The 25,553-nt window shown below is 50.7% G+C and overlaps 1 protein-coding gene across 2 annotated transcripts in view; it reads right to left on the minus strand.

Moving 5' to 3' along the window:
• CDH4 (cadherin 4) overlaps window positions 1-25,553 on the minus strand; it is a 475,206-nt gene that overhangs the window by 108,234 nt on the left and 341,419 nt on the right. For both annotated transcript variants that reach the window (XM_043884659.1, XM_043884661.1), the window contains exon 3: window positions 20,892-21,118. In XM_043884659.1, the coding sequence (XP_043740594.1) occupies window positions 20,892-21,118 (227 nt within the window). The remainder of the gene's footprint in view (window positions 1-20,891; window positions 21,119-25,553) is intronic.

A 25,553-nucleotide genomic window follows, 5' to 3' on the forward strand; every position in this document is an offset into this window, starting at 1 on the left:
AGCTCCTGCAGTTTGCTTAAACTCATGTCCATTGAGTCGGTGATGCCATCCAACTACCTCATCCTCTGTCATCCTCTTCTCCTCCTTGCCCTCAATCTTTCCCAGCATCAGGATCTTTTCCAATGAGTTGGCTCTTCCCATCAGGTGGCCAAAGGATTCATACTTAAGCTTCAGCATCATTACTTGCAATGAATTTTCAGGGTTGATTTCCTTCAGGATTGACTGATTTGATCTCCTTGCTGTCCAAGGGACTCTGAAGAGTCTTCTCCAGCACCACACTTCAAAGGCATTAATTCTTCAGTGTTCAGCTTTTTTTATTGTCCAGCTCTCACATCCGCACACAACTGCTGGAAAACCATAGCTTTGACTGTACAGACCTTTGTAGGCAAAACCTAATGCTACATCAGTGGAGAAACCTATCTAGGCTAACGGTACTCCACTGAAGACCCCCTCTGGGACTTTCCCCACCAGAGGCCCAGCTGTCTTCCGTGTTGAATTCCTGCATTTAAATGCATTTAAATCGCATTTAAGGCAGTTAAAAACCAAAAGTTTCCCTAAGTTGCATCCCACCTTCATCAGAAGGATCCGTGTGAGGTGTGTGCATCCCCAGAGGCCTTGATTTCTATGGAGACCTGACATCCTCCCAGCCTTGTGACCAACCTTGCGTCTCTCATGATGATGGGCGGGGTCGTCTCTAGGCTCCTTGATGAGCATCACAGAACAGCATTCAGGGAGGTCCTAGCTGTGTGTCTCTACTTCCCTGGCAGCCAGAAGGTGAAAGTGTCAGTGGTTCAATTATGTCCGATTCGTCTTTTTGACAAATATGTCAATTTGTCTTTTTGACCCTGGACTGTAGTCTGTCCATGGGATTTTTCCAGGCAAGAATATTGGAGTGGGTTGTTATGCCCTCCTCAAGGGAATCTTCCAGAACCAGGGATTAAACCCAGGTCTTCTGCATTGCAGGCAGGTTGTTTATTTTCTGAGCCACTAGGGAAGTCCCTGGCAGCCAGGATGCAGATGATTGCTCTCCATGTGCCAGGGTCACTTTGTGGTCACTGAACGTTCTCCACCGTCTCTGCCTGCATCCTTCCTCCCTTCAAGGCCTCAGGAAGGTTATCCTTTCTCTACCAGGGGACCCAGGGAGGCCAAGTCACTTCTGAAGGTAGGATCTGAGTGCCGGGGGTCAGGCCTCAAGGTTGGAGCATCTGGCTGCATGCTACCCTCACTTCTGGGGTTTCTTCATCAGGTCACATCCCCTCTAGGAGTCCTCATGTCAGCATGCAGTGGGCTGGTTAGACAGGGACATTCCCAACTAAGAGGCCCAAAGACATTGGTTCATCTCTGAGTTCCCCACAGGTCAGCTTGCAGGTTAGAAACGCAAAGTGTGAGATCCCTGCCTGGACTCACGCCCTCTGGGATGATGCCTGTGGTGTGTGTTTATGGAGCCCTCCAGGGGACCAGGGGGCTGTCACCCTCCACAGATGCAAGACCTCGCTCCTCGGGAAATGAGGGTCACCTGTCCTAGCAACTGCCTCAGGAGATGGGAGTGAGACAGTGTTTGTTCTGAGCTTGTTTGTGTGAGGGCAGCAGATGGAATCAGCCAAACACACCTTGCATGATGGTGGGGGTTGGTGGGCTGGGGCAGGGGTACCAGCCACAGGTATAATCTCTGGGAGGTGGGGACTGGACATCTGGGCTCCCCCCACATCTCCCTGTGTGTGATGCAGAGAATGCAGGTCTACCTGGCCACCTGCAGAGGCTCATCTGAGCCTCTGAATTGCAGACTCAGGATTTGAAAGGTTTTCATCGAACCGTTCTGTTCTCCTTTAAAAAACCTGCCTCATCCTCCTCTGCTGAGGCTGCGCCTCCATGGCGTTAATTTCCCTAGTGTTGTTTAAATAAATTGCACATATTTGCTACTATTTTAAAGCTGTGAGACAAATGTAATAACAAAATCTGGAGAAGATCGATGCCAGACCTGCGCTAGCTTCGCGGGACGGGAAGACACCCCGTTCCTCTGGGGGAGGGATGCTGACGCCGACATGGACCAGCCGTTGCCAGGGGGCGAGTGTGCGCTTCTGGACCTGTGATGACCTCAGGCCGCTCGGCTCGCAAATCCCAACGCACAGTCACACAGATGGGAAATAACGCTGTGGCCACTGTGGAGAGCATCTCTGAGCCGACGACAGCCAGCATTTCCCCATGCGCCAAGGTCACCAGTGCTTCTGGAGCCACTATGGTGGATGTCGGGTGAGACACGGATGTAGCCTCTGTGCTCCTGTTACTAAAAGCCACACATGTGCGTGTTCATGTCCAGGCCTATATAGGCACATGTATGTATGGACACGGACATGTATGTGTATGTGTACATGTGTACATATATGTGTGCTGTTGTATGTCTCTCTCTCTGTATATAAGGTGTCACAACTTTCTCAGAACCAACAGCCCGGCCCTGACCCGATGACCAAGCCCACATCACTGGTTCCTTACAGACACCTCAGCTCAAGTCAGAGGCCTTGTAACCAGTAGGGGGTGGTTCCTGACTGCCGGGCTGGCCTTGGATTCGGCCACACTCGTACCTGCAGGTCTGCAGAACGGCGAGCACTGAGGAAATCGCCTGGTGGTCTGGTTGGACCCTCGACCCAGCCCACCCGCCTGCAGAGTGGGCGGCTGCGGGGATGGTGTGCAGCGGCGGGTGGCATTCGAATCCTGACGCGGTTCCCCTGAATTCTGTACATCACCCCCTGTGAGTCTGCACCTCTGTTCTGTGAGTCTGGGTGGAGTCTGCTGGCTCTGGGGACCCCTTGGAGCCCTGACCGTAGGATGGGGTGGCCGGTGGGCTTCTATGGGACACAGGGCTGTCCTGCCCACAGGTATGGCCTTTCCTGAAGAGGGCAGATGTGGGTGGGGACCATGGCTAACAGGAGTAGATGACGCAGAGACTGGACGCTTGTTTGTGAAGCCCTGAGTCTGCCTGCTCCTTAATCGGCTCTTACTTACAAAGCATCTCTCCTTTGAGATGGCCTCTCCCACTGAGACTTAGTCGATTGGGTTCAGCACTGGATTCTTCTGCCGAGGAGGCTCTGAAATGGGGAGCTGCCCAGAAGAGTTTCCCCAGGGGCGGCGGGGGCGGGGGGGTGTCCTTGCTCCAGGCCTGGGCTCTGAGTGAGTCTTTTATTTCCCCTGGGCCTCTGTTTTCCTCTCCAGGGGCCAGATGAGCTCTGGGGGGCAGCTGGGCTGTGGGCCAGAGGTGGGGAGTGTCTGCCTCAGGTCACAATCTGGGGATGTTAGGTGGTCTCACTCCCAAGCGATACAGGTGAACTACAGGGTCACATCCTCAATAAACACGCACTCTGTAAAGAAAACATCTGGTGCTTGTGTGGCTGCTTGGGCTGCTCCCCCTGGAGGGACATGTGCCCCACTCTGCCTGTGGCTCTTGGGGATCTGGGTGCCTAGGACAGGGTCTAAGATCCTTCCAGGTCACCTCGTCTCTGGGCTCAGTGCTTCTCTCTTGGCAGGGTTTCTGGACCAATCTCAGGTGTAGCATCCTCTCTCCAGGGAAAAAGGGACGCAACCCTCACACTTAGGAACACACTTCAGTGAACTCAGGAAAGAAAGGGATGCAGGAGGACAAGGACTGTCCTCCTTTCTCAAGGGAAGGCCATGGCCCCAAGTCCACAGACAAGCTATACGATGCCCCCTGCAAAGCCATCACTTTCTACCCTCTCCCTGCCCTGAGCCCAAACCCGGAGCCCAGCAGTGACCCCTGTGCCCATCTCCCCGAGGTGGCTTTCTCCCCAGCTCCTCACAGGGCATACCATCTCATTTTCTTAAGTTCCCGCAGCCCTGCGCCCGCCTGGCCCTGCTCTCCTTTCAAGAGGTTGTCCTCTGAGTCTGATTATGAGCGTAATTGAGAGTGACTCCCTGGTGAGGTCTTCAGGGACTCGCCGACATCAGGAAGAAGCTGGGTCATTTCCCTCCCATCAACGTTCACAAGTGAAAGATGAATAATGCAAAACTATCCTGGGGCAGGTTTTAAATTATCGCTTCTTTTTTTCTTCCTTTTTTTTTCAAAAAGGAAAAAAAAATGAGAGAGAGAAAAGTGTCAGGGGAGGACGATAGTTATACGCTCCTCCTCCGATCTACATGCAAAAACTTATAATTGGTTATATTTTCCTGTTATCCAGCCACTCACTGGTAGGAACACAGAATTATGAAGAGCCAAGTGTAAGCAAATAGCTGACTCATAGAACACTCAGAAGTGAGCAGGGAATACAAACAACCCAGACTCTGTCTCCAATGTAGAAACTCCTTCTTAGACATTCTGGATTGAGGAGGGTGTCAGCTGGTTAGCTGTGGGTAAGTGGAGAATGTTCACCTCTCCTGGTGATGGGAGTGCAGGTGAGGGTCCCACTATGAGCCAGTCTGGGTCCTGGGGCCCTTGGCTGTTGCCTGGAGCAGGTGGACGGGGAGCAGGGCCTGGGACACAAGCCCAGGTCATCACACGTGGGGGCCCGGCCTTTCAGCAAACTGCAGTGAGCTCCAGTCCTCCAGAGAAGACGGCTCCCCAGAGGCCTCTGCCCTCATGGGATGACGTGGATCTGGAAGTGGCTTATAAACTCCCAGACCACAGTGTGTTTCTTAAGAGCACCTAGTCACCCTGCCCCTCAAAGATGGGGTCACAGATGAAGTCTGACGCCCCCACAGCCATTGCATGAAGCTGTTGGGTCCTGGGCTGCTCTGCCTCAGTGCCTTAAATTTCCCCCACTAAAAAATTATTTATTTGTTTTTGGCTGTGCTGGGGTTTTGTTGCTATGCAGGCTTTTCTCTAGATGTGGCAAGTGGGGGGTACTCTCCAGTTGTGGTGCACGAGCTTCCCATTGCAGTGGCTTCTCTTCTTGGGGAGTACGGGCTCTAGGGTGCATGCCAGCTTCAGGAGTTGGGGTACAGGGGCTCAGTAGTTGTGGCTCCCTGACTCTAGAGCACAGGGTCAGTAGTTACAGCACAAGGGCTTAGTTGCTCCGTGGCATGTGGGATCTTTCTGGACCAGAGATCAAACCTGTGTCTTCTGCACTGGCAGGCGGATTCTTTACCACTGGTCTGTTAGCGAAGCTCTCCCCCCACTTTTGAGAGAATAGCATAAGCACAAGTCCACCAGATTCAATAAAAGCTAAATTTATCAGAAAATGTTCAAGCCAGCTCCCCGTGGGACCTGTCCATCAGGCGAGGTAACCCTGATGTCCAAGAGGACGCTTCTTAATCAAGGGGCACAGGGTGGGCTCCCTCCCCCTAGAGGTGATAGTGGGCACTCACCACCCCGGGCAGCTCCTCCTGGGGAAGGTGCCCCACACATTGATGGGCAGTGCAACCCCGGACCCTTAATGCTGAGAGACAAGGCTTCTGTGAGGCTGGAGCCTGTGGCTGCAATTTGCATAAGCAGATAAGGAAGGGATGATGCAGGCAACAGGGAATCCTGTTCTTTAACTTGCTGGTCTTCCCTGCTCTCTGGTTTCTAGGCTGGTCATGTGCCCGGGAGCCACGTGCCAGCACCTCTCTGGGTGGTGGATGCACAGCTGAGGGTCAGAGGTCTGGAACTGGGACCTGCACTGAATTTTCTGGGAAATGCAGGGAGAGGAAGTCCTCAGGTGGAAGGTCCTGGGAGTCCTGATTAGGCTGGGGCTGCTTCTGTTTCAGAGAAGGCAATGGCACCCCACTCTAGTACTCTTGCCTGGAAAATCCCATGGACAGAGGAGCCTGGTAGGCTGCAGCCCATGGGGTCGCTAAGAGTCAGACACGACTGAGTGACTTCACTTTCACTTTTCACTTTCATGCATTGGAGAAGGAAATGGCAACCCACTTTAGTGTTCTTGCCTGGAGAATCCCAGGGACGGGAGAGCCTGGTGGGCTGCTGTCTATGGAGTCGCACAGAGTTGGACACAACTGATGCGACTTAGCAGCAGCTTCTCTTTCATCACAGAGGTCAACCTGTGCCTGTGAGTCTCACTCTACTCCATCTCTGGGTATCCACCCCTTTCCTTTAACCAGCGCCCAGCGTCCAAGCCCTGCCTGCTTCTGCACCTTCTTATGTACAGAGTGACCAAGATCACTTGCAGTCTCATCGGACCCTCTCGGTGGCCCCGATGTTGGGGAAGGGGCTGGCCCATCCCAGCAGAAACATGACTGATGTAGGGCTTTGTGCCCCCAGGTTACAGAATTTGTGGGTCTGTGCTCAGAATGAGACATGAGGGGGTGACATACTGTGTCTGCGTGTGGACTCACAAACGTGTGATGGAACACAGGTGCATGAGATCCACCCTCAAGCATCAGTGTTATTTACGGCTCTCTCCTTGGTTTCTGATTCACCAGCCTTCCTGTTTTCATTGCTTCCTTGCAGCTTTGGGTTAAACATGCTTCAAATAAGGAAACAGCGTCCTACCCATCCCAACTCCCCCAAATGTCAGGTCTAGTACTGATTTTCACTGAGGATAATTAGATTTCGTGAGAAAAAAAGAGAGGCACCAAAATCTATAAGATAGTTCATTCCTCTACCTCCGACTTCCCTTTCAATATACATTTGAAAAATGGTACATTTTGTTTGCCTGCAAGCATGTATATTTAAAATATTTAACTAGGGTTCTGTCTGCAGCCTTCTGGCTGGTTTCCATGGCAGCTAAGGACCGGCAGAATAAAATGGTATTTAACAAACACAAAATAAAACAACAGAAAGATAGCTCCCTTCTTTAACAAATAGAGCATGGGAGCCATTCTAAACAAACATTTGCATGAGTTTGGTTCTGAAAAGCACTTAGTGGAATTTTTTTTACATCCACAACACAATGGGGAAGACCAATGCCCTATCCTTGCCCCTCAAAGCAGCTATGGTATTTCTTACTTCTCATCTCTTCTAAGAAGGGGAGACTGTTTTGAGAATTCCCATGAAAGTCACGCAAAGAAAGGTCTCCTGCACGAAACAGCATGATTATTTCCTTGTGTATCCATATTTGGAAGGAAAGTCTGACGCTAACACTTCTGTACTCGCTGCCTGGGGTGTGGGGGATGCGGGGGTGGGGTGGAGTGGGGGATGGGATGGACTCCCCCCAGCCTCGCTCACTTGTACCCAGAACAACCCAGGAAGGGACGAGCTGACACGGTCGTCACTCATACCCGAGCAGAGGTCCAGGGACTGGCCAGGTTCATACGGCTGTGACGGCGGCTGGGGTCTGAACTCGGGCCGTGTCCCGTGGCCCCTCCCTGCTCATCACTCACAAGGGGAAGCCCTGACCTGGAGGCCGGATGTCGCGGTGCTGTGTGGTTCTGACAGCACTGCCGCTGTTTCCTAAGCAGACGGGTCAGGGACTGTGGGGGTGGGAGCATCCCTGGGGAACCGCGGAGCCCTGTTTCTTCAGGCAACTTGTTTCCATCACCAGCATCCTCAGGGAAGCTTCGTGTTCTCAAGTAGTTTGAAAACCTCATTTCTCTTAACAGACACTCAAAGCACACCCCTTGCCCTCTGCAGCCTTGTATCCCCCACAAAACGAAGACACAAGACAATGTGTCTCCTAGGGCCTGAGAATTTCCCCCTGATCCCGCCTGGCTCTAAACCAGGCTCTCTGCACTGCCAACGTGTGGAAGCAGGGCGTGCTTTGGGGGGGTGTCCTGTGCACTTGTAGGGTGCTTGGGTCCACGCGATGCCAGGAGCACCCCCCCACCCGCTGTGACAACCCAAACTCCAGGCTTCTCCTCCGAGCGCCCTGCTTGGGGACCTGCTCTAGGGAATTAGGACAATTATGTTTTGACAGCAACAACGTAAATGAAATTACTCTTTAGTTTACAGAAAGAAGTACAATTACAGTAAGAGAAGATAAATAAATGAAATGAGCAAGTTAAGCCAAAATGCGTGGCTTTTTCCTGGAGTTGCAAGCGATGGGACTGGCTGGGATCGCTCGCATTGGTGTCAATTAGTGAGAAAAACGGTCAGTTTCGTCAGCATGGATGGTTCTGGAAGGCTTCGGTCAGGATGAAGGTGAGCATTTTGTGGGTGGTGAGGGAGGGTCTCTTTCTGTTTGTACTCACATCTTGGTGCCTGCACAGCTGCAGGAGAGGCAATGAAGGAGGCAGGGGTGTGTCCTGCAGAAGTGACGGGTGTCCCCTCATGGGAACAAGGAGGCAGAGTGGACTTGGCTGGGTGGGGATGGCTTCCGCCCTCTGAGGCTTAAGAGAAGCTGAGAAGGGGGAGGTGCTAGGATCCAGGTGGTGGGTATTGGGTGGTGGGACCTCCTGCAGCAGGGAATGGACAGTGGCCTGGCCAGAACACAATGGTGAGATGCGATGGCCCCCATGGGGCGGGAGAGGCAGTGGGGCCAGCCCCTGGGGGCCTTCATCCCACTTAGTAAACCAGCCCTGACCAGCGCCTACTCCTTGCCTCTCTCTCAGCAGAGACACAGCAGGAAGCAGGCCGGGCATGGTGCTGGCTAAGCCAGGGTGGCTGCAGAAAAAGCCTCACCCTCCTGTTAGGTAGTTAGAATAGGGAAAAGGAGTCCAGAATGGCAGTGGCTAAAAGACCTGGAAGGGAAAAGTCCGCGAAAATAGAACAAAGGAAGGTCCGAGGACTGGAGTGAGAACCTCAGGTAAAACAAACAGCACTCCAGGCTGGCCCAATTTACATAGGACAGGCCCAGGGAGAGAAAAACATAAAAAGAGGAGCCAAAGCTAGCTCTCTCCCTCCCACACGCTGGGGCGCTCTTCTCTTCGGGTCTTTGGGTCGACATGCCCTCACGCCTCGAAGATGGATTTTCCTGCTATTATCTAAATAAAATAGAGCTGTAACCCTGATTTATCTAAGAGCTATAACATGGTCTGTTCGAGACCTGAGAGTGATAACACGGTCTGTTCAAGACCTGAGAGCTGTGACACGTCGAGGGGGGCTTTAATGTTCGTCACTCCAAATCTTTGTTGTGACGAGACAAAAACCGAGGAGCATACACTCTCCTGACACTCCCACCCTTGCTCTCAGCCCACCTGGAACCCCGATACATCTTAGAATAGACACAAGTGCCTCTCCAAGGGCCACCTGGCCTGGGCCCTGCCTAAGGGTGCTCCCCTAGCCCGAAGGTGCTCCCATCTCTGCCTGCTTCTCTTATCTCCAGTCTTGACTCAGATGTTGCACTCCTGGCCCCCGGGACAGACCAGCAGCCTCTGCCCTCTACCGGCCCAGCCCTGGGCCATTCCCCACTCCCACGATAGGCCAGGGAAAGTGACCAGTGACTGTCTTGCCTTTCTCCCTGGGCCTGGACCCTGGGCACCTCTCCTCTGCAAAACGCAGACCCTGACACTCGTTCAAGGACATCAGCAGGCTGAAACATGGTCCAAGTTGGCCCTTTTCCACTGTATCACTCCTGCTCACCCCGGGGCAGCCGGCAGCTCTCCGAAACTGCAGAAGGTGCAGCTTCCAGGGGTTAGAACTCACTTCTGCCTTCGCACTTGCGGAGTTAACAGCTGTGGATTTCTGGAGAGCACTGTGCACCCACTGAGGTCTAACACTGATCACCTATCCCTGGGCGGGGCCACCCGCTGTGGTCACCATGGATTTCCTTCCTGGCAGTCTGTGTGGGCCTGTGACATGGACACTTGGTTCTTGAGTCCCCCAGGCAGTCAAGCCTGTGCCTGAAGCTGGCCCGCATGGGCGGCACCACCTAAACCTGCAGGAGCACCGAGCTCCCCATCACTCATTCACATGGCTGCCATCCTCCGAAGGAGAACAGGCGCATGGACAGCAGTCTGCTCGCTCGCTGGCCGTACCGTCACGTATGGGCCATAGTGGGAATCACTGTTTCTGTCACGTGGAGGCCACCTTTTGGAAAAGCATAAAAGGACCATCTTGCTACTTTCTGAAGGTGCGTGCACACCCTGCTTCCCGGGCTCCACCTGATGACCTTCATGCACTTTCCCAAGGTGACACTACGCGTGGCAAGCTCCACGGGCCCCCTTGGGTTAAAACTCCCAAGTGGGCACCGTAGGGGTTAAGGCACAGTGCTGGTCCTCTGGCGCTCATGGAGGGCTGCTCGGGGGCCAGCCTTTCCTTAGGGACCGGGGTTGGGGGGTCTCAGGAACTGCTTCTCAGCCAGGTCCTCTATTCTGTGTCCTGTCGCCGATCTGGGCGTCTGTGATACCGACGGGCTCCTTCCACTCACAGAGGCAGACTGTGGGGATGGGGCTTTAACACCTGTGGTCTTGGCACGATGTCCTCACCGGGACTGGAGACATGAACAGCAGCGGGAAGAGGACTGCAGGCTCCGAACTCTCATCCACCTTCAGGAGGTTGCACGGACGGTGTGTGTCTCCACCTCTGGGGTCGGGTCTCCACCTCAGCTGGAAGGCACTGGCGACATCCCCGGTGACTGACTGTCCTGGGCCCACCACAGACAGGGGTTTCCATGGCAGACACTCACGTCATCGTTCTGGAGGCCAGACGCCAAGACCAGGTGTGTGAAGGGCAGTACCCCGCAGGGCTGAGCGAGAGCCTCGCCCCAGGCCCCTATCCTGGAGCCTGGTGGTTGGCGGTGTCCTTGTTTTGCAGAAAGGTCACCTCCATCCTTGTCTTCATCTTCACACGGGTTCTGCCCGGGACTGTGCTGTTGTGCTGTGCTTAGCCATTCAGTCTCATCTGACTCTTCGCGACCCCATGGACTGTTTCCTGCCAGGCTCCTCTGTCCATGGGATTCTCCAGGCAGGAATACTGGAGTGGGTTGCCATTTCTTCCTCCAGAGGATCTTCCTGACCCAAGGATTGAACTTGTATCTCCTGCATTAGCAGGCAGATTCTTTACTGCTGCACCACAGGGGAAGCACCAAGGACTCTGTGTTAAAATTTCCTCTTTAGTAAGTTCACCAGTCACTTAGGATTAGGGTCTCCCTGCCCCGAGGACCTTACCGGAACTAATTCCGTCTGACAACCTGGTCCCATTCTGAGGAACTGTGGGCTAGGACTTCCACACAGGAACTCTGGGGGCACAGTTCAGCCCATCACCTGGGGAGGTGGAAATTCCAGGGAAAGATGGCGCTTTGGCATCTCGGCCCGGGCACGGGATAACACGTGACAGAGTTTATTTTTCATAGATGCTGACACACTCTACAATCTAATATTAGTTTCATAAACAACAGTTTCCTTTTTGCAAACTATACCCACAGGTCCCATTGACACTTTCAAGTGATGCACAGCTAGCCAGATGACGAGGGTGCGAGAACTTGATCTCAGTATCGACTGCAAGGCCGAACGTTGCTCCAATTCCTTGGGGGCAATGCAGCTCTCCCGTGGGAAATATGTGACCTCATTTGCATTTTCTAATTGAATTGCTATCAGCTTTCCTGCAAGACTGCACACAAAAACCTTCTTCCAGATTCCAGCCCTGCTGGTATTACCCACAAAAAGACCGCCTTTAAATGGTTGCTAAGAAGGGAGAGGAAAGGGAGAAGTTGCCAGGAGTTTATGGTTCACCTGACCGTAAAGCTCCTTTTGCCCGTGCCTTGAGAGTCGCTGAAATGACGGACGAGGGAGACCGTGCTTGATGGGACCTGACGTGAGAGAGTAGGGATTTATGGAACCGGGAAATTAGGGGGTCCCTTTGGGCCCTCCTCCGGGGATTTGCTTCAAGTCTCCTTTCATGAGAGTTTCTTGGGACTTTTAACCTTGCAAATGGCTCCTTTGAAGCAGGTCCTTTGACTTCCCTGGTGGATCAGACCAGGGCATCTGCCTGCAATGCAGGAGACCTGGGTTTGATCCCTGAGTGGGGAAGATCCCCTGGAGAAGGACATGGCCAGTATTCTTGCCTGGAGAATTCAATGGACAGTGGGGCCTGGCAGGCTACAGTCCAAGGAGTCACAAAGAGTTGGACATGACTGAGTGATTAACACTTTCACTTTGTGTTTCTAGAACCTTCTACCAGCAGAACTCCCACTTGCGGTGTTCCCCTTGAACTCCCCACCTTTCCAAACCCAGCTAGGAAGCCCTCTACATGCACTGAAAAGATGCTTTGAAATTGTGAAGTATAAATGACCTGTGGGAAAGTGCTTGCAACTTCAGTAAACAAACACAGGAATGATAACAGAATGAACACCTGGCCCAGGTCCCCCCTCTCATCCCTCAAAGTCCCCCAGGCCCACCTCCTCCTGCTTCCTCTGTGAGGTTGTACACACACTCCACGTTGTCCAGGTCTGGACCACAGTCTGCATTTCCCAGCCCTCTATCCCTCGATGCATGTCTGTGGGATTTGCCTACCCTGTTCATTTTTGCTGCTACACAGAATTTCACTGAATGAATCCACCCCCAGGTTCTTAACCAACCTAATGCTGATGAGTCTTGGGGTTCTTTTCAGGTTTATCAAATTCTGGTGCAGAGCTCTTGGTATGAATGGGTCCATACTTCTTTTGGGCTTGTACCTAAGACCAGCGGCATGATGAAAAATACACAATTGGTCTCTGCCCTCCATTCCTGACACAGAACTCTTGAAACCCTTGCAACCTCTGCAGTGATGGATTGACAGGGGTACCTTACCCATGGCTCCTAAGTCCCTGGGAATTTTCCAGGTGATAGGGCATCTTTTGTTCTAATGAAGTGACTCTGGGTGGGCTCCTGGAGGGGGCTGGTCACCAGAAAGTCTGAGTCATGATTAGAAACTTGGAGCTCTCAGCCCCCTGCCCACTCCATCTTCTGGGGAGGGGAGAGGTGCTGAGTTGAGGGGTTGAGTTCATGGATCATGCCTGCAGGATGAAGCTTCCACAAAAATCCCTGAACTCTGGGGTATGGAGAGCTTCTGAGTTGGTGAACACATCCATGTGGCAGGAGGGTGGTACACCCATCACCACGGGGATAGAAACACTTGCATTTGAGACCCGTCTGGACCTCCCCCTATGTAGTGCTTGACCTGGACATTCCTTCATGATAAACCAGGAAGAGTAAGTGTGTGCTGTCCCCAGTTCTGTGAAACTTCGTAGCAAATGATTGACCAGAGGTGTGGGTGGTGAGAACTGAGTTGGATAGGAGCGAGTAACCAGGAGGAGACTCAACACTTGTGACCCACATGTGAAGGAAAGTGGGCTTGTGGACTGAGCCCTGAGCCTCACGGTCTGTGCTGACTCCAGGCTGTGAGGGTCAGAATTGAGTTAAATTAGAGAACACCCAGTTGGTGTCCATGCAAAGTCAGAGGATTGGCTGGGGTGGAAAACCTACAGCTTTGGTGTCAGAGGTGTGAGAAGAGGAACAGTTTCCCTCTCAATTAGGCAAAGGTATATTCAAATTTAAATGGAAAATGCTGATTGTTATTGGAGAGGCTGTACCATAGTGCATCCCCACCAAGCACATGGGAATGCCATTTCTCCTCGTTCTCATCGATGTGAGAACCGGTGTTGCCAGTCTTTCAAAGGCTAGTCATTCTGGTAGGTTTTTGGCTTTTATCTGCGTTGCCTGCTGAGGTTGACATGTCCTCACATGGATCTACCACCAGGCTCTCCTCTTTCATAGGCAGCTTGTTGTTTTTAATTTTTCTCCTATCAGGTTATCTGTCTTTACATAGTGATTTGAGGCTCTCTCTCTATTCAGGTGGAGAAGGTAATGGCAACCAACTCCAGTATTCTTGCCTGGAAAACCCTATGAACAGAGGAGCTTGGTGGGCTACAGTCCACAGGGTCACAAAGAGTTGGACACTACTGAGTTTGCACACTCATCTATATTCAGGACGTGCCTCTTTGTCAGTCATTAAGTGTCACAAATATCCTCTCTCATCTCCGGTTTAACTTCTCACTTAAAAAATTATTTATTTTTAATTGAAGGATAATTGCTTTACAGTCTTTCCGCTTTCTTAAGTAGTGATAAGTAGATTCTCATTTTTCATGAAGTCAAATCATCAACCTTTGCTGTATTCTCTGTGCTTCATCACGTATAAGAAAGCTTTCCCCACACATCACTCCCAATTCTCTTCTATTTGTCTACTTTGTCTTGCAAACTCAGAGTTACAATCTACCTGGAACTGATCTGGGGTGTAGCATGGGGTAGGGGTCACTTGGGACTTCCCTGGTGGCTCAGATGGTAAAGAATCCACCTGTAATGAGGGAGACCTGGGTTAAGAAGATTCCCCTGGAGGAGGGCACAGCAACCCACTCCAGTATTCTTGCCTGGGGAATCCTCAGGGACAGAGGAGCCTGGCAGGCTGCAGTCCATGGGGTTGCATAGCCTCGGACATGACTGAGTGACTAAGCAAACACAGGGGTCACTTGACTTTTCCCCTTTAGGGTACCCCATTGGCCCAGCATCACTTATGGAAAAGACAGTCCTCCTCCACTATTCTAAGTAGGCTTGGCAATTTTTTTTGTTAACGGGTCACACAGTTAAATATTTCAGACATTGCAGGCCAAGAAGTAAAGTCGAGGATATTAATTTAAGTGCTTATACAACCATTTGAAATTACAGAAACCATTCTTAGCTTGCAGGCATCAGCAGGCAGGTGGCAGATCAGATGTGACCTTCGAGCTGCAGTTTACTGGCCTCTGCCATCCAGTGCCACTCATAAAAGAGCCAGCGTTGGCACTGTGCATATTTGACAAGGTAAATCAAGTCATTTGTGTGAAGTGGGTGAATTCTGTTGTATAAAAGTTAAACATCCATGAAGATGAAAGTGAAAGTGAGTCGCTCATTTGTGTCCCACTCTTTGCGACTCCATGAACTATACAGTCTATGGAATTCTCCAGGCCAGAATACTGAAGTGGCCTTTCCCTTCTCCAGGGGACCTTCCCAACCCAGGGATCAAACCCAGGTCTCCTGCACTGGAGGTGGATTCTTTACCAGCTGAGCCACAAGGGAAGCCCAAGAATACTGGAGTGGGTAGCCTATCCCTTCTCCAGCAGAACTTCCCAACCCAGGAATTGAACTGGGGTCCTGCATTGAAGACGGATTCTTTACCAACTGAGCTATCAGGGAAGCCTTCCATGAAGATAAGACTTTCCAAAATGTTAAATATTTTTTCTGGGCCACTTTGTTCCATTTGTTTGATCTCAAACAGCACCATCTAATGACTGTAGCTCAGTGGCTCTCAGATGGGGCTCCTGGGGAACATCTGGCGATGACATGAGACAGCTTTGTTGCAAACAGGGGTGGCGGGGTGCTGCTAGCATCTGGAGGGGGGCAAGGGATGCTGGCAAACATCCCACAGTGCACAGGGCTGCCCCACATCAGAGATGATCTGGCCCCAAATGCCAGCAGGGGTGAGGTTGAGAAACTGGTGTGGTTTATTCAGTCTTGATGTCTGAAACACCTGGTCTTCCCATTTTTGTGTCATTCTAGGTTATTCCTGCATGTGTGCTCAGTCATTCAGTTGTATCCAACTCCTTGAGACCCCACGGACTGTAGCCTACCAGGCTTCTCTGTCCATGGGATTCTCTAGGCAAGAATACTGGAGTGGGTTGCCAAGCCCTCCTCCAGGGGATCTTCCCAAACCAGGGATCAAACCTATGTCTCGGGCGTCTCCTGCATTGCAGGCAGATTCTTTAACACTGAGCCACCAGGGAAGCCCTTTGTATTTCTGTTTAAAAATTTAAAGTCAGCTCTTAGCCTTTCTATAGAAAAGCAAAGAAAAAACATGTTGGATTTTTGCCAGGATTGTGTTAAATCTATAGAAACCTTTGGGTAGAACTGACATCATCATAACATTAAGCCTCTTATGAACAGGGTGTATCCCTCTATTTTCAAAGATCTTTAAGTGTTCTCAGTAATACGTAGGGAATTCCCTGGTGGTCCAGTGGTTAGGACTTCATGCTCTCACTGCCAAGGAGCTGGGTTCAATCCCTGGTGTGAGAACTAAAACCCCACAAGCTGCAGAGTGAAGCCAAAGAGGAAAAAAAATTGCTCTCAGTAATATGTAAGGGTCTTGTATAATTAATGTTATTGTAATTGGTATCTGGTTCAGATTTTATTTTCTAACTATTCCTGGTCTGTTGTTGTTCCGTTGCTCAGTCGTGTCCAACTCTTTCGACCCCATGTACTGCAGCATGCCAGGCTTCCCTGTCCTTCACTATCTGCTGCAGTCTGTAGAGATGCTATTGCTTTTACATCTAGCATCCTTGCTAACATCATTCATTAATTTGAATAAATTAGCCCAGATTATTTTGGATTTTCTACATTCACAATTATATAAGCTACACAAAATGCTAGTTCTATTTATTCCGATTTCTTTTCCTTGCCTAAACTTACTGGCATGAAGCTCTGATGTGTGATGTAAGAGTGTTCTTGTCCTATTTTTGAAGTCACGGAAGGCTTTGAGTATTCCAACTGTAGTTCAGATATTTGCTATAGATACTCTTTGTGAGATTAAGAATGGTTTCTTTTCTTCATTTGCTGAACAGTTTTATCTTGAATGAAGTTAAATTTAACAATCACTCTTCAGAAGATCATGTGATGTTTATTCTATTTTGCATTACATGGATTAATGTTTAAGTGTTAAACCAAATCTTGATTTCTTGAAACAGACAAATGTGGCCACTGTTTATCCTATGTAAACATGGGTGGATTCATGTGTGTTAAAATTTTGCTTAGGATTTTTTTCCCATCTATTCTGAGTGGACAGGCATGTAACAATCCTCTCTCTCATTGTTCTTTCAAGGTCCTTGCTGGCTTTGGAAAAAGTTCCTGTTGGTTTTAACATGGTCCCCCTTTGGTTGGGGAAGCCATCCCTCTTGTAGGATGCGTTTTAACTCCTTATAGCTTGGGTAAAACTTACCAGTGGAGCCATCATGGTGAGAGTAATTTTTTTGTGTGATAAAAATCTGAGCTAAAACTTTATTCACAATAATAAAACAGTTCAGGTGTTCCTTTCATGTTAATTTTGGTAAATTTTATATTCTAGAAAGTTACCTATTCCATCTTTGTTTTCAAATATATTGGTATAAATTGTACATAATGTCTTCAAGTGACCTTTCTAATGTCTGTGTGATTGGTCATGAAGTTCTCCTGTCATTCTAGACAGGAATGTAGTAGTTAAAACTACTAAACTGAGCCAACTTCTGTCTTTGTTGATTCTATTATTTTCTATTTCATTATATTCTCCTCTTTGTTTTATTATTTCCTTCTTTCTGCTCTGTATTTCATTTCCCATTTTTATAATTTCTTGAGATAAGTGTTAAAATTGCTGATTTTCTGCATTCTTTATCTTCTAATATATGTATTTAAGGCTAAACATTTCCATCTGGCATGACTTCAGTGATTAATACATCCCAACTAGTTTTATTACTCAGTTCAAAATAGTCTCCCATTTTCATATGATTTAATTTCTACCCAAGGGTTAATAAGAAGGCATTTACTTAACTTCCAAATCTATGGGGGCTTTTCAGTAATTTTCTTTCTTATTGATTTCTAGTTTAATTGCTCTGTGGTAAGAAGAACAGAAACTACATTTTGATTCTAAACTTTTGAAGCATTTTGAAGTTTGCTTGAAGTTTGGCTAATGTTTGTAAATATTCTGAGTATACTTGTAAATAATCTGTATTTAGAAGCAGTTGGTTTCTGTGCTTTATGTACATTTCACCAAGGTCAGACTTCTTAATTCTGTGCTCCTAATCTTCTATTTCCTTACTGATATTTTGTCTGCATGTTCTATTGTTTACTCACAAATGTTAGCTAAAATTTACCATTAATTTCATACTTGTTTATTTGCCTGGTATTTCCCTGCCCCCATGCTTTTACTTCAAGCTTTTCTGTATCTTACACTTTTTAGATGTATCTTTTGTAAGCTGCATCGTGGCGGTTTAGTCGCTAAGTCGTGTCCTACTCTTGTGACTCCATGGACTGTAGACCCCTTGGACTGTGGCCTGCCAGGCACCCCTCTGTCCATGGAATTCTCCAGGCAAGAATACTGGAGTGGGTTCCCATTTCCTTCTCCAGAGGATCTGCCTGACCCAGGAATCGAACCAAGGTCTCCTGCATTGCAGGCAAATTCTTTACTGACTGAGCTATAAGGGAAGCCCTGTAAGCTGCATATGGATAGATTTTGAAAAATATATTGTCAGTTTGTTTTTTTCCAAGTACAAGAGTTAATCTTTTTTTTTTTGAGTTAATCTATTTTTAATGATTACAATTAATAATATAATTGTAAATCTACCCCATGGGTCTTTGATTATCATCTGCTTTTCCTCTTAATTTTTAGTTATCTTATTTTGTTCTTCCAGTCATTTTCAGTTGAGTGCTAGAAATTGTATACAAAAGAAGACAGATATAATTTGAGGTCTGGCAGGATACCTTCCACCGGAGAAGATTGACATTTGCTTCTGGCAGGTGACTAAAGACACCAGCCATCTGGATCACCTTAATCCGTTTACACAGAGTGACATTCAAAGGTTGGCACTGTCTTTGTAAGGGTGCCTCAGCCAGTGTCCCACACTGACCTTCCTCCCTGTCCTCCCAGGCACCACCCTGGTGAGGATCCAGCAAAGAAGTCAGAGGGCTGGGACCGTGCCAATGACAGCAATAAGATCTACTATTTTCCACCTCTTTGGGGACAATGCTCTCATAGAGTCTGCACCCTGTCTGACCTGACATCATCCCACATAATCCTCTTAACAACCCTAGGGTGGGATGTGGGCAGCGTTGCTGTCCCATTTTCCAGAGCAATATGCCTCAGAGAGGTTGTATGCTTGTCCCAGAACATCAGCCGGTAAGCTGGAAGAGCTTGATCCAAACAGACAATCCAGGGCAGCCAGACTCTGTTATGATGCTGGGCTTAGCTGTGCCTAGAACGTCCCTTATTTACTCCTTTCCGGAACATCAGTTCTCCCATGCATCAAGAGGCTGAAGTCAGACAGCTCAGCTTCCCCACCTGTGAAGTGGGGACAGCGACAGTGCCCACTTCTGGAGATGTTGTGAGGATCGATGTGGACACACTTAGGGGAGGGTCCTAGAAAGTCAGAGCAGGGCTCTTTGGGTTGGAAGATCGGAAGCACGGAGCCCTTAGCAACGAAGGCGATGGGAAGTAAACAGGGAAGGACCGCGTCGGGTGGGTGGCAGGGACTGTGCCCACTGCCTACATGGTCACGTGTCACATGCTCAGGGTGCGACCCCATAGTCACCCCATGGATGCTCTCAACCTGGGACGTGGAATCTGCAGATCGGGTGCTTCTCGGCCCTGCCTGCCACGGGGTTGGAGGTGCATGCATCCTGGGGATTGTCTAATTGCAGTCACCTTCTTGGAAGATCAGGGGATTAACTGCCTCAGAAATCACTTCATTAACATGCTTGACAAAAGGTGTCATTATGTTTTTAATTAGTGCCTTTTATCTGAGGCCATCCATGGGCTTTAGAGAGCCCTGCTCCTTGCCCGCAAGGCACCCTCTCCGCATTGCAATTGCAATCAAGATGTAAGCCTTCCACTGCTGTCCTTGGCTCGGCCCTGGCAGGGAGGGGCCCCCATGAGGGCCATGTTGCCCACCATGGCGTGGCTGGTCATGATCACTCAGGAAGGGATGGAAAACCACATCCATCTCAGGATTTTCAACATCCTCAAGGTGAGACTTATGGTCTGAAGGGCACCCCTGTTAGAAGTGTGTTTCAATACCTAGTTCAGGACACCCCCGAGGGCACTCAAGATGTCCTTGGCTAAGGTGTCAGCCTACCTCCCAGGATAAGGCTAGCCCGAGTCACCGATTTTCTAACCTAAATCACCTCCTTGTGGTTTAAAAATATGGCTTAAAAATAAGACAAAAATGAAACACAGCCCCAGTTTTCCAAAGTGAGTTCCTCAGAACACCTGCCTTGAAAGATTTCCTGTAAAGAAGGCTCCTTGGTCAAATAGGTTTGGGGAAACCTGCAGACTGTGTCCCACTGGGGTTTGCTGAGCACTTTAGTTCTGTGAGTTTCTGGACAAATCTATAGAAAGGCATCTGGTCCATCTGGTCTAACCCTCTACTTCCTGTGGGCCTGTCCCGAGCGAATACTGATGGATGTTGTCCCTGACGGCCTGTCTTGCTTTAACTGGTGTGCTTCTTTTCTAGTGAACCACATGCATATCATAACACCAACGGCCACAAGGTCTCCCAAGGGTTCTCCCTCCCTACGGGTCCACCTTCATGTAGATGGACATGCAGTGGGACCCATCATGCGGGTCCTCTGGGCCGCAATTTCTCTGCTGACCTAGCAGCTCCCAGCCTGAGGCCAACACAGCTACAGAAACATGGGCCAAGGTGAGCAGAGCTGGTCCCCTCAGGCTTGGGAAACCTAACGTGGGCATTTCTGGGGGCTGAGGGGTCTGGGCCTGGAGTCCTGGGGCACACGGGGCTGAGAGATCTTTCAGGATGGGGGGACGGTTGGGGGAAGGTGAATTCACCCCTCCCATCCTATCAACATAGCCACGTAGCTAAGTTAGAGGGGAAGTCTGGGGGCCTGGGCACATGGGCTGGTGTGTGTTTATGTGAAGTGTGCCCTCCCTACTCTCCCTCCTCCCTTTCCTCCCCCTCCCTGACCCCCTCTGCTCCCCCTCCCCTCTCTCTGAATCAGTGTCACACCAGCTACCCTGCCTGCCTTGCATGGCCAGCCATGTGGCCTCTGTCTTCTTTCTCGGTCCTCTAGGTCTCAGGAGCCCCCAGGCTGGGGGGTTACAAGCTTAGACAGGAGAGGTGCCCAGTGAGAAATGAAGCCATGAGGCCCTTGTTCACAAAGGAACTGACCATCAGGGTGGTGATGACTGCACCAAACTGATGGGGCCTGTGGGCAGCCCTGCCTGGGAAGGTGGGAGGTCAGGGGTCACCCCCAAGGCCAGTGCCACCCACTCAGGTGTCTGCCTCTGCCAACCAGGCTCCGCTCAGCCACCTGAGGAGGAAGGACATGCGCCCAGCCCCTCCCTGCGTGCAGTCATGCCTTACCTTGTGTCCGGAGTGCGTGGACGAGGTCTGGGCCACCAGCAGCCGCACTGCGGCATCCCAGCGCTCAGCCGTCTGGTGGTCCCACGCAGTCACGGTGAAGGCCACCTGCTCGGAGGGGATGCGCAGCTCCCGTGTGGCAAAGACCGTCCCGTCGGCCCCGACCTTGAAGTCCATGCTGTTGGTCTCATAGTGCATCCCCTTGGTCCCCAGGCAGCTGCTGAACTTGACTGCAAGAGAAAGGGGATAAGGTCAGTGTGGGTGGGGAAAGCCTGGCGGGCAGGCGCCTGCTCAGAGCTTACGTTCAGCTGAGGACCTGGGTCTCTAATGTGGTTGAGAAAGTGGTTATTTAACTGATTGCTTGACCTTCAGGTACTGAGTTTTATCTCTGTGTTTGTGTGTTTAGTTGTGTCTGACTCCGCGACCCCATGGACTGTGTGTAGCCCTCCAGGCTCCTCTGTCCAGGGGATTCTCTGAGCAAGAATACTGGACTGGGATGCCATTTCCTCTTCTGGGATCCTCCCGACCCAGGGATCGAACCTGCCTCTCTTGCATTGTAGGTGGATTCTTCATCACTGAGCCTCCAGGGAAGTCCAGGGGTTTTTATCTCTACCTCCTGAGAATCAGCTGAGGCCTTAGAAAAAGGAACAACAACAAAACGCAAGGAACTTGCTTCATTCTCTCTGAAGCATAGCTTTTCTCATCTCTGCAAACACATCCCCCTCTCCCCCTCTTAACTACCACCTCTGGGCTCAACTGGAGTCTGAGTTGAGGGAAGAGGATTCAGTGGATTCTCTAGTGACCTTGGATAGCTGGAACTTTCTTATGACCTGGAAGCAGGCGTGTAAGGTAGACGGTCTACTGATATCAAACATCCATTAGGCACCTCCCGTGACTCCATCGCCGGACCACTTGTGCCCCCCCGCCCCCTCCTTGCAGGAGAAGACATAGCGGAAGCTGCCTGTTGACTGGGACCACGTCATGACCTTTTTATCCATGTACCTCTGTAGCTGCCACCTGAAGCCATGGTAAATTACGAGGCACCCACAGCCAATGTCACATTCTGCTGATGAAAGGAACGGATAAAGTTACCTAGCATTTATAAAAATGTGGGTATCTCAGCAATTATGGTGGGAGGATTGGTTTTTTAAGCAATTTCACTGTCACAGCTTACATGATTTAATTACTATTTATTCTAGAAACTAAAAAAAGCTCCTCACTGTTAGTTCTGATAAAATGTTTCCCCCGGGTTCACCTTTTATTGTTGGCTGCCTTGAAATAATAAATAACATGAACGTTCCCTCATTTCAAATACGTCACTCCAGACATCTCCCCAGTCACTGACACCTCCCACTTGTGGGTTTAATACAAAAATGCTCTTCAGTGTGATGGAGCCAGGCATCTCCATGTGTGCACAGACTCCAGGGTTCACAGACAAGGTCCTAGGGTGGAAGAGGGCAACCAAGGTGACGAGTGGGTTGAGGCTCCAGGGAAACGCCCCCCAGATGAGGGAATAGTCACATTGTTTCCCAAGTGACAGGAGAACACTAGACTGCTTTCACTGTACCATCGCCCAACGGTATACAAATTAAAGTCAGCAACAAACTGAGTGGATCAATCATTTCTGACGCCCAATTGTCTTTGACGAAGATAAAAATGACAATGCTGTGATTGCCGGAGATTAGCACAAAGTACAGAAATAAGCCCTTTGTTCTCTGAAAGCAAATTTCTAATATCACTAATGGGACTGGACAGCAGCGGGGAGTTTGCATTTCTTCAGGATTAAGTGACGGTGTTGTATTTTTTTTAATTAGTGCAGAGCTTTGGCGGCATTTGAGGGAAGTGTGGACGCAGATGTCAGAGAAAAAAATCACCTGCATAGGCGCTGCCACAATAGGAAGGTTGGGGCACCGTCCATAGGAGCAGGGACCTTGCAGGGGTTGGACGTCCTCCATGGATGGGAGACCCTCAGGACTTTGAAGATGGCACTATCAGATGCGGTCTACAATGATAAAGCCAGCCTCTCCACGCAGGTGCCTTTAAGACCATTTTTACTGTCGGGATCTGACTAGGAACCTCCTGAGGAGGCACAGGGGCTTTGGGACAACACACAGCTGGCCTCCGGCTTGGGTCACCACAGGCTGGCTGATTGGCTCCACACAATGGCTCATTTCACCACCTTGTCTGAGACTCGGAGCCCATGTCAGTGAGGAAGCGGGCGCTGGAACGTGTCTGTGGGAAGTTGGGGGCCGTTCCGAGTGCACGCAGAGTAGGGGAGCTGGCTTTTCAGAAGAAGGAGAGTTCAGGACAGTGCCTTCCTGGGCACTGCTGGGTGACCATCTCTCTGTCAAAGGGAAAGATCAGGAAAGCTTGTTCTTCGTGACACCAGGGGCGTTCATGGCACTTTAGCTCTGAATAAGTGAGCTCCCTCCCACCTGAAACCCTAAGAAATGTGGGTTTAGATTTCTCAACATGCAAATACTGCTCAGAAGGTTACAAACATTATATCTTGACATAAAAATGGGAAGTGAGCTCTTGGCGAGTGGGGGAGGGGGCAGACTCCCCTGAGACACATCTGGGGTCTTGGGCAGGAGCTGCTGCTTCACCCAGGAGCCCATTTGTATTTTCCTGGAGAGTTTTTCAAGGCGGTTGCCTCTTTATCAGTGGCTGGGACGCTCAGAGTTGGCGCTGTAGCCGGGGGTTAGCCGAGCGGAGGCATTTACTACCCTCATTGAATCCTGCCCAATTTTCTCTCTTTGCTTCCTCTTCAATCCACTTCCCTCTTCTTGTTCTTTTTCATTTTGGGATCTACCTCCTGTCTGCAGGTAAAGTCCTTCTCTTTTAGGGATCAGAAGCTGCCGGGCCGTTGCACGCCCATGGACTCCTCTCGGGCCAGGCCGGGTGCTGTGAACCCAGCACAAATGTCCGAGAATGTCCTCCAGCCTCGTGGGAAGAAGACACCTGTGCAGAGTCGCAGGCACCAGGGTCATGACCTCCTCCAGGCTCCACTGGAGAAACCTGCCTGGAGAGGTGACAGCGCCTCCTTCCATCCGTGGCTGGGATGTGGACCCCCTGGGTGCTCGCTCCCCGCAACCCAGATCCGCCACACATCTCTGAGGCCTGCTAATTGCTTCCATTAGTTTTAAACAAACTTGACAAGAGGCAGAAGGATTCCTGAGAGAAATTAGGTCCAGTTGATGAAACATGCACAGTCACAGCCCCCACTGCCCCTGTCCTCTTGGAGGTGTGGTGGGCTGTGGGAGGCCTGGTGGTCCTGGGGGGAGGACTCGGCCACCCGCCTGAGGACAGGGCCAGGGGTAGGGGGTGATGTGTGTGCCCCTGCTGGGATGCCAGGGTGTGGAGGGCCTGCGTGGGGTGTAGCTGACCTCTGCAGTCACGCCCACCCTGGCAAGCCTCCTGGGGATGCAGCTGGGACCCTGGGTCTGCAATCTGACCAGCAGCAGGTGCTCTGAGCACCAGCCTTTGGGAGCAGCAGCAAAGGGTGAACCAGGGCCAGTGCAGGCAGAGGCTGGATGAATCCAGCTCATCCTGCATCCCAGCATGTCACCCATCCAAGGAGATGGGGAGCAAAGACACTGGCCAAAGTCACACAAGGTCATTCACTGCACAAACATATTCATGGGCTTGTGGTTCCCGGCTCTGGAGATCTACCTAGGAACCCCTAGAGTGAAGGCTCCGGGTGGGTGGTGACTGGGAAATGGCAGTGTGGATGGTGGAATCTAACAGAGAGCAGGCCAGGCTGGGGGCCCCTGGGTGGGGAGCCCTGCAGGAGGTGTGGGGTCAGCCAGCCTTTGACATCTGACCATCTTGCATGACTGGAAGCCTAGGTCCCCTTTCCCAGCTGGCCTGGCCCCCGAGAGCCTGCCTCTCCCTTTAGACTGGATTCCATTTCCAAGCCCTGTTTATTTTGAGAACAGACAGCCGCCAGCATCCACTCTGCTCCTGAAATGTAACTTGATGCTGAGAAAGCCCAGTGTTTACAGCAGTAGCAGCACTGTCAATGGCTATTTGAGAAGCGCATGCAAGAACCCAACACCCAGGAAACTGTCTAGTTGGACACTATGGGAAAGGCTGAACACCAGGAAATTCAAGAAGAGTAGGATTTCATCTTCCAGGGGCCTCCCCTCACTGACCCTCACCAGGAAGCCCAGAAAATGAAGTGGAGGCTGATGGGCACCCTGGGCTGGTTGCCCTCGGGCTGGGACCAAGGGCAGGGATGCACCCGGCCAGCCATCTGTCACTGAGGCGTGTTTTCCTTCATGGTGTGTACATGTTAGTCTCTGTTTGTCATCCTCGTGGTGTCCCCGCCAACACGCCCACTGCGGGTCCACTGAGTTATTGCTGGAATCTCTGTGGCCTCCCCCGCCCCAGGGCGGTCTGCATTCTGCCCACCCCTGGAAGGGCCCTGGCCCTTGGAGAAGGCAGCTGCTGACACAGAGCTCCCATGGGAAGCGCCATCCATCCATCCGTTCTTGTGGATTTACAGATGCCACAGTCAGCAAGAAGCACATCCCTGCCAGATGGAGCTCAGGGTGGGGGGGTGGTCATCACACGGGGTGTGGCTCCCAGGGGTTGGGGGGTGGGGGGCTCTGTGTGAAGGAAGGAGCTCGGTTCTGAGAGAGCCTGATCCAGATGCACAGCGGG

The sequence above is a fragment of the Cervus elaphus genome, chromosome 23 (assembly GCF_910594005.1).
Source record: "Cervus elaphus chromosome 23, mCerEla1.1, whole genome shotgun sequence".
Taxonomy (NCBI): Eukaryota; Metazoa; Chordata; class Mammalia; order Artiodactyla; family Cervidae; genus Cervus; species Cervus elaphus.